Genomic DNA, 13,900 nt, shown 5'->3' with positions numbered 1-13,900 from the left:
CCCATCACAATCACCCTCTTTATTCATCAGTTTTCTTTCTCATTTCTAACAGGTAAGGAGGAGTGAAGTGTTATGAATAAGAATCAAAACTGATGAGTTAGAAGGAGTTTTAAGAAGGGGAAATGAGTATGTCCTAAAATGAACCACTAGTGTACATTTTAGGACATCTTAATTTCTCTTCCTCACACCTCCTTCTCAGCCATCCTCCTCACTTATCAAATGTAATTTTAATATGCTTCACATTAATGTACTATATTCCTCCAACCATGTAGGGTATTTAAAGTCCTAATTCAAATACTGTTATGGTATTCAGTTACATTTGTGTTTATTGTTCACAATACTTTCAGAGATTGATATGTGTTTTGAGCTTTACATCATGGGACGCATTGCTTGAGCTGTGAAAAGGGACATTTAGGTTTCAGAACATCAACTGACTCAATTGATGACTGGCGAGCAGAAATGCTGAATGAAGAGTAGATAGGTGCCAACATTCATATGCTTCTCTGCTCCCTCTGAAGAAAGGCCAGAGAATTCCACAGTTCCAAGGGAGAAGAGTTCTAAAACCTAGAACTATCTTTAAAGGCCCAACCTGAGGGATGATTGAAAACTGGCTTATTTATTTTAACCACCACAAAAAGAGTAAAACATGTGCAGCAGCACTCATGCAATGTATCTGGCCTGTTGACCTTTGGGGTGACAAAACCCAGGAGTTAATTGCACTTTTGCTTGTGGCAGGTTTGACTTTGAACAGGTCAACATATGTCATGTGGGATGCTCATCTACCTTTCTGAATCGGTTAACAATGGCATAAATACAAACTTGAGCAGTTAAGGTTTCCTCTTTGAACACACTCTCACCACAAGCATACCTTTGATTACCACAATACAAAGAAAAGTAATGTATACGCTAGCAATAGTGGTACGCCAGATTCAAAACAATACATCTAAAACATGTAAACTCATTAATTGACAATAGGGAAACCAATTTCCATACCCGAGCTTCATACTTGACTGCAGCTGCCAGAAGAGATATTGCATTGTCTTCACAAATGCCCTGTTTGATGGTTTGCTGGCAGAGCTTCTTCAACCGGTTTTCTCTATAAAATGTTGCCAAATCTAGAAGCCCTTTATAGCAGAATGAAATTGCAAGAATTTTTCGTCAAGCACAAGGCACAGTAGGACTTATCAAGTAATCAAATATACATTTGATTTGGCGGCACTCAGATCTGGGACCCCTCCACCCCTCTGGTAGTATCTCAGGGCACGTTGTCAAGACCCATATATATATATATATACCGTAAAATGTTGAAACGAAACACTTCCACTTTTTGTTAAAATTGTATACTTTTATTAAGACAAAAGCAAGAGGGGGAATGCATTAAACATGTTTGCTTTAAAATTATGATATTAAAACGACTCAAAGGTATTTCCCTATTGTTAATAACATTTTTCAATAGGACTTGATAGGGTTTTCTATTCACTGAGATTGTCCTAACAGTTAGCACATTTATATCCCAGCATGTATTTTGTGAAACACTGTCACGGCAAGATGCCTCATCTATCATCACAATCGCATACCATCCCTACTACAATCTGCCATTATAAACTCCACCATGATATGGACCTTTTTCCATTAATAGCATCTGTTGCAGTGACCTTGATGGCCTTGCACATTCACATCTACATGAAACCCCAACAGATATTTTAATGTGCACTAATAGATGTATTTCAGGTTAGGGTTCAGGCAGCACACCCGGTATATTTATTTGCATGGGATACAATTGTAGTAATTATTTGACTAAATGTAGCACTTTTGATTAGACAATATGCATTTAATGAGGACATACAATTTCCATATCAATCTTTCGCATCGCGAGTGTGGGAAGAGGTGTTGCAATCCTAGTGGCCAGAAACATTCTCTTGAAAAAACTAAGGGTGGATATTTACTGGCTCACAAATTCACACTGGTTTCCCTCTTTGCCCTTAATGACAAGCAAGACGCATTTCTGGCGAACATTCTGCCCGAGGCGGAGAAATTCGCTGAAGGACCAGTGATAATTTGGGGGCCGGGGGAGCTTTAACCTATTTCCCAATTCAGAGTTGGATAAAACATTACCGCCCTCAAGTGCAGATTATAAAAGTATAAATGACCTATTGTCAACTAATGATTCTCCACTGTAGAGGAAATCAAGAAATCTATTCTTTACAATCTGGTCAGGCCTCCACTTTTGAGTTAGACACACACCCCTCATAGATCCCCCTCATACATAACCCCTTTTGTTTCCAATATGTATTCAGGTGAGACCTCTGAGAAAAACCATCTAAGAGCTAAAAGGACCATGATGTCCATGGACTCCAATTTCCAGAACCACTCATGTACTGAGAAGAGGAGGAGGATGAGGGAGTTTGTACAAACGGACAGGAGCTTGATGCACAACATGCATACTCGTTTTCCCATTCGCTCTGTACGCGCAACATTTAAAATTTGCCAACCAGACTGTCGGAAGGAGGAGTGCAGGAGAGGACGTCAAACCTCACGCTAAGTCTCATGAACGCGGAACGATGGAAAGCCACTGGAACAAGGACAGAGAAGCCACATGCAAACAAGGAGAGCCGTGGAGAGGCAGGGAGACGAATAGGAGCTCCTGGCTAGTGAGCCGTTCGCAGAAGCAAGGTTCTCCAGCCCAGAGGGAGCAAAATAGCTGGCGTGTGACAACAGAGCCGCGTAGCATGCTGGGGAAGCGCCCATACAATCCAAAGTGGAAAGTGGCTGCAATAGCCACACAGCTAATGCACAAGCAGAATCGGAGATGCTGGACACCACTGGTGAGTCCGCCCAAAGCAGCTGGGGGCCCAAAGGCATTACAACAAGCGCGCCACCAAGTACTTGAACAATATGAGATTACTGGTCTAAGAAATGCCTGAAGTCTATTTAAATGCAATTAGGACAAAGTACAAAAACAAACCTCAAACAAATGTAGACACCTGAGATGCCAGAGTGGGGGAAGAGTTATCCAATAAGAATAATATTTGAATGCAGACAAGGCAAAGCATAAAGGCGAATTCAATCAAGTAGGCTTTCTGTATATCATTTGAGGATCCCAAGTTACAATGACTTGACTCACTTAGATACTTCGCTACACTTAATGTATTAGCCCGTGGCATACAAGCGGGTGAAGGTGGGTGGGACATATGGAGGAAACAGGACTATGGACTTTGAGTACTCTAGTCACTATGGTGAGTAACTTTAATTACTCATACCTCCCGTCCCCTTTCCTCCATCCTTTTGGGTGATACCACCGAACAAGACCGTTAGTGTGGAGCTGTGACAAGAGACCATCCAACGGGTGATAGAAACTTTGGAAGCCTGGGTGCCAGGGGACGAGACCCCGAAGGTAATCAACAATGCTTCAGACTTCCAGGAGGATTTTGTGTCTTAAAAATAGAACTTGAGGACTTCTCTTGAGGTCCAAGGAATGTAGAACCCTTTCTGCCTCAGAATGCGGGTTTGGGAAGAACACCGGCAGGCAGATTTCCTGGTTCAAATGGAATGGAGAGACCACCTTGGCCAAAAAACGCGGATGTGTGCGCAAGATGACCTTGTCTCTATGAAAAGTGGTGAAGGGATCACACGATGACAACACCTGTAGCTCACTGACCCTGCACGCAGAGGAGAGAGCCACCTACAGTGCTGTCTATAGTGTCACCAGCCCGATGTCCACTGAGGCCATCGGCTGAAAGGGTTTGCGCTGCAAGGTCGCCAGAACCAGACTGAGGTTCCAGACCGGATGCAGCCTATGCACCGGAGGAAAAAGCCTGGGAAATCCCTTGAGGTGGGCCTTAACCACCAGGTTGGCTGCTGGAAAAACATGCTCTGCTGTGAAATTCTTGCAGGCGCCAAAGCCCACCAAATAGGTGCAGCAGGTATCCACCTAAACGCCAGAACAAGCCAGATGTGTAGAGAATACCAGCACGTCGTCCAGTGAGCAGGATATGGGGTTCAGCCCCTTGTCCCAAGTCCAGTGGCAAAACCTAGTCCACTTGCTCTTATACTGGGATCGATTAGACGGCCTCCTGGCCTCCTGTAGGATGTCCAAGTTGTAATTTGAAATTTGAGCATTCTGCAGTCTCAGCTGGTCAGGAACCAGGCCGCTAGGGCCAGCTTGGCTGGGTCCGGGAGCTCCACTGCCCCGCTGCTGCTGGGGATCGAAAGATGGAGAGGCCCCTGGGAGCACAACTAAGGCAGATCTGAGAACCATGCCCTTGAGGGCCATTAGGAAGCAATCAGGATAAGGCTGCAGCCTACCACCACCCGGAATTGCACAGGGTCTGCTGGAACAATGGGGGAGGAGGGAATGTGAAACACCTGTGGCCATGCCAGCAGATCTGTAATCATCAGGGTGGACTCTGGCTGGTTAAAGGGGGCTCCCACTGCCACATTGCAGTCCATCAACCACCAGCAAAGATCCGGGTGGAGGAGCGGGGGTATTGGGATCCTGTCCGACTGATACCCTGCCTCCTGGTCCCAATTGGCCGCCAGGTGGAGCTGGAGGCGCCGCAATTTGAGGCAGGCATGCTGCACCGTGAGCATGTAACATGCCATCAGTCCCAGAAGGTGCTGGTACCACCATCCCAAGGGGGTCAAGTTGGCCAGAAAGTGCCCCTCCGCCTTGTGGAGGCAGTGGAGCCTCTCGGGCGTGGGGAACACCCACTGCACCAATGTGTCCCAGCGCACTCCCAGGAAGAGATGTTCCAGAGCCGGTTGAGAGAAAACTCCAGCTGGTGCAGAACGTCCGCCAGCCATTAGCAGGGGTGCACCGCCCCCATCGGGAGAGCTGGCCCTGACTAGCCAGTCGTTCAGATACGGGTATAAGTGAGGGCCCTTGAGGTGGAGGAGAACAGCCACCACATTCATCAGCTTTGTGAACACACAAGGGGACGAATTGAGGCCGAAGTGCAGCACTGTGTACTAGAAGTGGTACAACCTAATTGTGAACCGCAAAAATCTCTGATGCGGCTGGTAGAAGGGGACATGAAGAAACACATCCTTAAGGTCTAGGGAACACATCCAGTCACCTGCGCACAGGGATTCTGCTTTGTGAATAGCAGTAATCATCTTGAAGCGTTTGAGTAGTAAAGACAGGTTGCAAAATGACAGGTCTGGGACTACCCTCAGGCCAGCCTGGTTGTTCTTGGGTACCGCAAAAATCCTGGACTAGAAACCGGAGACCCTGTCTGACTGAGGAACCGGTCCTGCCACTTGTATCTCCAGAAGAGAAAGGATCTCGCGTAAAAGAGCCAGGCACCCTATCTGACATAGAGGATGGTAGAGGAAGACTGAAGCCCGTGGAGACTATAGAAAGGATCCATGGGCTCTTCAAATAACACTTCCAGCTGTCATGGAAGAGTGCCAGCTGCCCCCCCTACTGGGGAGCTGTGTTCCCAGACCGTGACGTCACTGCTACTTAGCGTAAGAGGCGGGGGCAGAGGAGGGGGGAGCAGAAAAACCCACACAAAGTCATCTGTTGCTTCCTGTTGTTGTTGCTGGGTGACGTGTCAGGCTTCCGTGTGCCATGGTCCCAAAACTCCTTGAAGCCGGTGAAAGCGTGGGGTTTGAAGTCGGTCCTGTCCAGTGTAAGGGAAGTTTTCCTAAAGTCCTACTGGTAGTAAGACTTTAGTAAGCTGTTCCAGTGGTTTGTAGATCTCCAACTCTTAGTATCAGTCTGTACTAACTCAGGACCTTGGTAGTGTGGCAGAGCGGTCAGGCTTATCTTAAGAGAAAGATGTGAGCTATAGGTAAGTACAACAAACCTTAGCTAGACATGCACATCAAAGAAACTCTTACACTTATGACTTATATAAAATTATATATTTATTATATATACACCAGAATACATTTAAATATTTCAGACGTTTACACTAGAGCACTTTGGAATACTTGATAATACACTTCAAAGGGCACTTTCACTTTTGTGTTCTGTAAGAAACTCATGGTGGCAACAGTATATAGACAGACACAAGTGATTGCAGTTCAAGGGTGTTTATTAAACTGTATAGGTAGGTTAGAAAAACGCCTAATCTAAACCTAAATCTAAGATGGGAGCAAGCTTTGACCATCAAATAAGGGCTTATACTAAGAAAAACCTATTGCCAAACCTTACTCTAAACACAAAAGAAGTGTGGGATAATGTTCTTAAGAAAGAAGCAAGGGTTCACAAATAAGAAGTCAGGATGCGGTAGTCGGGGTCTCCCATCCACACATTTTCATCATGGGACAAGGTAGGATTCAGGAGCACAGCAAACGCTCGAGCTTTCCCAACACGAGCCAATAGTTCTGCTCTCAGCAATCAGGGCCTTCGGTGGTTAATCTCTTTTCTACAAAAGAAAGTATCTTGCCTTTGAGGAGCTGTTGTGTCTCAAATAATAAACAAAAAGTTCCTTTTCGCACCCCTCTTCCAGGTTCAGATCCACAAAAAGTTCTTAATGATATCGGGGCATTCGGTAGTTAAGTTTTCTTGCTTCTGAGCGCCTGATAGGTTCAAAGTACAAAACAAAAGTTCAACAAAATGTATTTTCTGTTTGCACTCTGGGTCCTCACACTTGGGTCCCCCTCTTCCAGGATCAGACTCCTCTCGAATATCAGCCTACCTCTGTCGGGTTCACTCGGCATACATTCAAAGACTTTCTCTGTTGTTCTATTATCTGTTGCATTCACAGGTCGGTGGGTGCTAGCTTCTCACCATTGGATCCACTCTTCCGGGCTCAGATCTTACTCTACTGTTCACCTCCCTCCGTCGAGTTCACTATGGCTTTCAGTGCAATTTTGTGACATTCATGAATCTTAATGTCTTTTTAAGCAGATCACTGTGGACATCCTTTGGCCGGGTACACTGTTGTCAACACACTGTATATTGGGACTTTAGACTTCGTACCTTATTTATCGGCATCCCTCCTTCGGGTTCACTCTTGCCAATTTCATCATCAGTTTTACAAGGCAGGATTCACTTCCCGTAGCTTCACAATCATCTGTGGGTCAAAGACTTTCAACTGTACAGTGGATTTTACTGGACCCCTGTTTGACCACTTTGACCACCCTTTCGCGCCTTTCCCAAGGCCTTCTGGTAATAGTAGTTTCAACAATCGGGTAATCGCCCAGAGTTTCCCGAGTGAGTACCCATGTGGTGTTGTCTCCTCTGTCGCTGGTTTTCCCCCTTTTGTATCAATAGTTCTTTATGCTTTCACAGTTCATTTAGCCATTGGCAGAGTTCGGGCGCTGAGTCCAGTCTACAGCAGATACTTGGTCTAAGAGGAGCTGCAGCTACGTTTTGGCGACTTGTAATTTGGTGACCTGCCCCTTTAATTCAGCAAGCCTCTCTTTCCCTTAAAAACTCCCGGCATGCGCGCGGAGTTCGGGCACTGAGTTCATTTCAGTCTACAGGAGATACTTGGTCTAAGAGGAGCTGCAGCTACGTTTTGGCGACTTGTAATTTGGTGACCTGCTTTGGAGACCTGCCCCTTTAATTCAGCGAGCCTCTCTTTCCCTTAAAAACACCCGGCATGCGCGGAGTGCACGCAGAGTTCGGGCGCTGAGTTCAGTCTACAGCAGATACTTGGTCTAAGAGGAGCTGCAGCTACATTTTGGCGTCTTGTAATTTGGTGACCTGCTTTAGAGACCTTCCCCTTTAATTCAGCAAGCCTCTCTTTCCCTTAAACACTCCCGGCATGCGCGGAGTGCACGCAGAGTTCGGGCGCTGAGTTCAGTCTACAGCAGATACTTGGTCTAAGAGGAGCTGCAGCTACGTTTTGGCGTCTTGTAATTTGGTGACCTGCTTTGGAGACCTGCCCCTTTAATTCAGTGAGCCTCTCTTTCCCTTAAAAACTCCCTGCGTGTGCAGAGTTCGGGCGCTGAGTTCAGTCTGCAGCAGTCCACAGCAGGGACACAGAGGAAACAGGTAAGCAGGAGAATGTCTGACCCGGGGCCTCAGACTAGACAAAAAACAAAACAAAACACGAGCAATTCCCAGTCACACTGCGCCAAAGGGAAGGTGCAAATAAGAACATGAAGTCCAAAGGATTTATGCGAAGAATAGACTTAAGTCCAAAAGATTTATTAGAGGGATAGCCTGACACGTGTTTCGAGCCTTGAACAGCTCTTCATCTGAGGCTAATAATAATTACAAAACAGAATACAAAGCAAATTGTGCAAAATTATAGAAATAATAACAGTTGCAACACCATCAAGTATCAAAAGTATACCAAAAGGGAGGCATAATACACAGGGACAAAGAAATGGGTGATAAATTTGCCATTTTCCAAGGATGCAGTTTGCAATCAAGTTAATATGAGGCAAAAAAGGAAACCCCATAGAACGTAAAAAACGTAAAATATTATAAATGAAATTCAAACGATACCACACTTGGTTGATGTTCATTGGAAGGAAGATGTTGAATAGTCCATGAAAACAAAACACAAAGCAATAGGGGGGGGGAACAAATAATGCATAAGTTACAATGCGGCAATGACAAGGACTGCAGCAGCGCAATCAAAAGAACAGCTTTATCATTAAAAATCAATTGGAAGGAGTTAGGTATGTTGAAACCCTTGTTTAAAAGCCCCACAAGTCAAATGGAGAAGATTTACCTGGATTGGATATAGGGCCTTAAAAAATTGGGTAAACGGGCAATGCCAAGAAACCTCTGTAAAAAAAATAAATATAATATGAAAAAATTGCCAAAATTGCCAATGAAGGAATGAGAAAGCAAGAAATACATAAATTGCGTATCTCAAAGCCTAGCAAGTGTGGTAAGTCTGTAGAAGACAATAGAAGGGCTAATCATTACATGGTAACAAACTTAGAATTTCATTAGGATTAGTAAATGTAATCATACATGAGAGCAAGTTGCACGCGATCGGGCAATAAAATTATTAAATCCGTGGAGAAACCAAGGACATAGATAGCTTAATTGAGAAGTTAAAGTGAGCTAAATTGGGTTGTTAGGGAAGCCGAGGGACCATAGAAAAACATCTTACCTGGATTGCTAAACAAATGTAATGACAAATGGAAACAACGCGGGCCTCGGAAATAAAGAAGGGACTATATAGATGCACCTCAAGAGAGGAGGCAGAATTGCATGGGCCATACATTAGCGTTAGAGTTCGGAACGCGGCCCTCCCCCTCCCCACAGGCGCTCTCCGCGACGAGATCCTGGTGCTGGCGTGCTGCGCTGTGGGAGGAGGAGCCGGGCCCTCTGCCTGTGCTCGCCCGCGAAACAAACGCTACCCGGCGTAATACCACAGAGCTACGGTGCTGGACGGGTACCCGGAGGATCTCCATTGCTTTCCGGCAGCCCACCTCCCCATAAGCAGCCTGCGGCGTGGGACCAACGAGTGCAGCAGCGGCGACACCCGAGGAGCAGCGCCCCCCCCACTGCCTCAGGTACCATTAATACGCTTTGGCCCGGGCCGACGCGGGAGCGTGCCCGGGCTCCACAGCTGTGACCTGCCCACATCGGCCCACACCCCCGCGAAGCACCATCGTCGCCACCACAGTGGAGCACATCGCACATGACTCCCTGGGGGTGGTGACGGCCAACGGAGAAGCCCACACAGACACCGGGGTAAGGCTCGGGCCGTCGCGGAAGCACGCCTGGGCCCCCTGCCTATCAATCTGCCCATCTACCTGGCCGGCTCCACTGGAAGAGGCCTGACCACTGGACCTCACGGTTCCTACTCCGCACTGCACCGTGATCCCATTCCAGGGCCCCTGCACGCCAACTGCATTTTGCCACGCTGTGACTGCCCTCACCTCTACAAAATCCCGCCGCCACTACCACAGCGGGGCCCGCTCAGCCTGACTTCCTAGGGGTGATAACAGCGGGCAGAGGAGCCCGTGCAAACGCTGGGAACAAGCCCGGGCCGTCGCGGGAGCGCGCCTGGTCCCCCCCACCACCCAGCTTGCCCCTCAGCCTGGATGGGCCCCGTGGCCCCTGTTCCGCATTGGCTGTAGTACCATATTGGGGCCCCCGCGCACCAGCTATACTCTGCCCCGCACCACGGGCGCTGCCCTACAGGATCCCCAAGTGGTTGCCACCCCTTGTACAAAATGACACCACCCCCCGCTCAGGGGGCTCTCCCCGGAATCCGCACTCCTACCGGCATCCTCTTGTGATCACCACTCCAGTACAGGGGGCCTGCCACATCGAGGAGACACAAGGGGGTAATTAAGGCTAGACCGCGCCATCCGCCACTCGCTAAGGCCCGCCAGGACCCTCCGGGAGGAGCTCCATAGTGGTTCAGTACACCCCAGCGACGTAAGGTTGGATCAAGGGAGGCCGCACACCTGGCGGATTTGCAGTGGTGCACCATAGACTGGAGCTCAGACCCTAGCATACGGCTCCATCATCTGAAAGATATCTACGAGGGCTCGAGCCGGGAGGGCGGGACAGGTGGTCCAGAACCCCGGGGCTCCCCCAGAAGATACCCCGAAGGCTCCCGGCATCCCAAGGTAACTGGCACCCCATGACTTGGAAAGAATCTCTAGCGAAATACCAGTTCACCCCAGGACACCACACGATGGAAACCGGCCCCACCGCCACACAGCCCCCAGACATGAACGCCATGCAGTGCAACATTCAAATGATGCTGGAGGAGATTAGAGGCATGAGGACGTACATGGGGGCCAAACTGGCGGACCTCACGGCCAAGGTCTCTACATTAGAAAACCGAATGGAAGGGGTCAAAAATAATCAAGTATCAACAGACCTCCTCGAAACGCAAATGGATGTTAAATTCAAGGAACTGCATCGCCGCGAGGAAGATCTCTGGCTCAAGGTCGATGATGTGAAAAACCGGGAGAGGAGGAACAACCTGAGAATTTTCGGCCTTGAGGAGTCCGAAGGAGAGACCCCGGTGGGACTGGTGTCATGATCTCTGCTTCCAAAAGGTCAGGGTTTTCCCAACTCCCTTGGAAGCAGATCCATAACCCAGGTTCCGAGTGTCAACCAGTCCCAATTGGGACCTTTTGGACCCAGTCCTGGCGCCAGTGGCACCAGGCTCATAAATATGCCCAGTCCCAGCGCTGGAAGCGCCGGGCTCATAATGCTTGGGTGGATTTACCTGCAGCAGACCATGCTGCTTACTTGCCTGCCAGTTGAGCCTCTGATCCTCTTCTGTTTGGAACTACTTTTCCTGTTGGGTGGGGCAGGAGCCACTCCCTAGATTCAGAACACTGGAACTCTTCTGGAAAGCAGGAACTCTTTTCTTACCTAGGCGTGGCTGTGGAAGGAGACACCTAAGCACCACAGGAGGCTATTTAAACCACACCCGATGGATGAATCTTGCTTTGCGTTATTCTGCATCCTCTGCAGCAGAACGCTCATCGTGTCTTCTGCATCTGATCCTGGCCCTAAGGAAAAAGGCTTACCATCCTGAATCCAGTCTTCAGCAACACCTATAAAGACAAGAAAGAACAGGTTAGCATTACGGTCTTCAGTGACAGCTCTTCACTTACCTGGTCCATCGGCTGTCACCAACGCCTCGCGCTGCATTCCGGCATCTGAAAGACAAAGGCTTACCTACTCTTCGTGCGCTCCGGAGGTCTTCACACTGCATTCCGGCATCTGAAAGACAAAAGCTTACCAACTCTTCGCACGCTCCGGAGGCCTTCGGCACTGCATCCCGCATCTGAAAGACAAAACAAGGTGCGTTTAAAGACATTGGGGAACTTTAATACTCACGTGCCATTACTCCTTTCCACATCTAACCCAGTGGGTATTCCGGCACCCTGCAGCCGCTCCGAACTTGTACCTGCAAAATAAAAAGACAGTTAGAGCGCATCGTGAAGCAGGCAACAAGCGCTTACTTACGTGCTTCCAGGCGCTTCTATTCATCACACGGGCTCCATCTTCAACTCACTTCAGCCCGTCATCCGCCATCGCCGGAACCCTGCAAAACAAGAGACATCATTACTAAAGACTTTAAAGACATTAGGATTACTCGAAACTTACCGTTCGTGCAGTAAACGACGGACAGCAGTCCTCTGAAGTCAAGAGGCCTGCTCCCCTTATCCAGTGAAGAAACTGGTTACAGCACCCTGCCCCGAGGCAGATGGAGAGCACAGCGTTCACTTACCTAAGGTGAGAGCGTTAACCTTTGGGGTTCTACAGGAGAAGAGAAAGGGAAGAAGAGAGAGACATTCAATAACCCAGTTCCTTAATCCCATATTTTCTATCTGCAGACATCTTACCCTTCGAGTCAGACATACAGTGCACAGAGGTCCAGCCCAAAGAGCCAGCCGTGTGTTACACATCACCTTTGAAGATACGGTATACGCCCAGTCAAGACCGGCGCCTCTACGGGAATCAGGTGAGCGTTACAACTGGAGAGCAAAGTCCAGGACATCATCCGAATTGTCCTAGGGTCCGACTCGGGTGAAACCCTTCTCCTTGATAGGGTTCACCAGGCTGGCGGCGGAGGCAGGGGCCCACGCTCGGTCCTAGCAAGATTTCATTACTATAGAGACAAGGCTAGGGTGCTGGAGAGGGCTAGAACCTTACGGGACATTCAACACGGCAACTCCAGAGTGACAATATACCAAGATCTCTCTGCCCTCACACTCCAGATGAGAAGAAAATGTGGCTCCATCACCAGATGGCTGCAAGAAAAAGGAGTGCAATATCGCTGGGGTCATCCATTCTATGTGGCGTTTGAATGGCAGGGCCAGAGATACCAACTAGTCACGGAAACAGACATCAGAGGGCCACAGATGACCTTACGGGCGACCAAGCGGGATCGTCTGGAGACCACAGTGGAACCAACAGAGATTGTGGTCATGCCCCTCGTGGCCCTGACCCTTCTCAGGGGAAGCTGAAAATCAAAGGCGCACACAAATACCGGAAGACCAGACACCCCTCTACAGATCGGGGGGACCCCCCATGAGCACACGCGCGGCACTCAAGGCTTATTCTCTGTGCCAAGGCCCGATACAGGTCCTTCCACAGTCCTCATAATCCCGAGGACCTTGCTGGGCATAGTATGGTTTTTATTTCTCCTCCATGGTTTGTGGGGAGTTCTTTGTTCAAATGACCCAGGTTAGAGTCGAAATGTTGGCCACTTTTGAGGCTGGTTTTTGGTTCCATGGTGAGACACTTTGCGATCCTCCGTAGGGATCTGTCGGCGGCACGCTAACCCGCATTGAGACATACTCCAGGAGGGCTGATGCTTGTTGACCATACGCCAGGGTTGGAGGGTAAATAAGGGAGGGGTCATCACCACCGGATCCCCAACACCAGAGGGCTGGCACGTAGTGAAGAAAGGCATGACACAAGGTGTTATATTCCAAAATTCCTTTTTCCCGGGGTCGGGGTAGCGACCCTGGCGGTTCGTTGCTCGCTTCAACCCCTCCTGGGGAGCAGGCAGCGAACGCCCCACAAGACAGGTAAGGGGGGGAGGGGGGAAGGGGGTGGGTGCTTTTGACGGGGTTCAAGGGAAGGGGGAAATCCAGTTCAAGTCATGGACACTAATCTTGCAGCGGGTTCTAGGTAGCGTCAATCCGAGGGGTTCACAGAGCACAAACTGACAGAGGAAAATGATTGAAGGGAAGATAGGCACGCTAAATGTCAAGGGCCTCAACTCCCAGAACAAAAGGTCCCTTACGAGTAATATGTTCCGTAAACAACACCTGACAGTCCTTTTCCTACAGGAAACACACTATAGGCAAGGGAAAGTGTCGAAAATAAAGGGAAAAGAGATCGGTAGTAACTACTGGGCCTGCCATAGGAGTTCAAAGAAGGAAGGGGTGGGCATTCTCCTGGGCAATACGTTTCGACTCACGGGAGTAGAAACTAAGAGGGGCTTTGGGGGCCGAATCTTAGGTATTAAGAGAACCCATGAGGGAGAACGCG

The 13,900-nt window shown here is 48.7% G+C and overlaps 1 protein-coding gene across 9 annotated transcripts in view; it reads right to left on the bottom strand.

Moving 5' to 3' along the window:
• Window positions 1–13,900, bottom strand: part of RCBTB2 (RCC1 and BTB domain containing protein 2) — a 1,530,600-nt gene that overhangs the window by 124,683 nt on the left and 1,392,017 nt on the right. For 7 of the 9 annotated variants that reach the window (XM_069639837.1, XM_069639838.1, XM_069639842.1 and 4 more), the window contains one exon: window positions 994–1,124. The exons of 1 other annotated variant lie outside the window; for it this stretch is intronic. In XM_069639837.1, the coding sequence (XP_069495938.1) occupies window positions 994–1,124 (131 nt within the window). Of the gene's footprint in view, window positions 1–993; window positions 1,125–13,900 lie in introns of those variants that run through there. One more of the 9 variants, XR_011284121.1, reaches the window with a different exon arrangement.

The sequence above is a fragment of the Ambystoma mexicanum genome, chromosome 7q (genome assembly GCF_040938575.1).
Source record: "Ambystoma mexicanum isolate Mex_15411 chromosome 7q, UKY_AmexF1_1, whole genome shotgun sequence".
NCBI lineage: Eukaryota > Metazoa > Chordata > Amphibia > Caudata > Ambystomatidae > Ambystoma > Ambystoma mexicanum.
The sequence above is the reverse complement of the archived record's forward strand: the minus strand, read 5'-3'. Positions and strand labels throughout refer to the sequence as shown.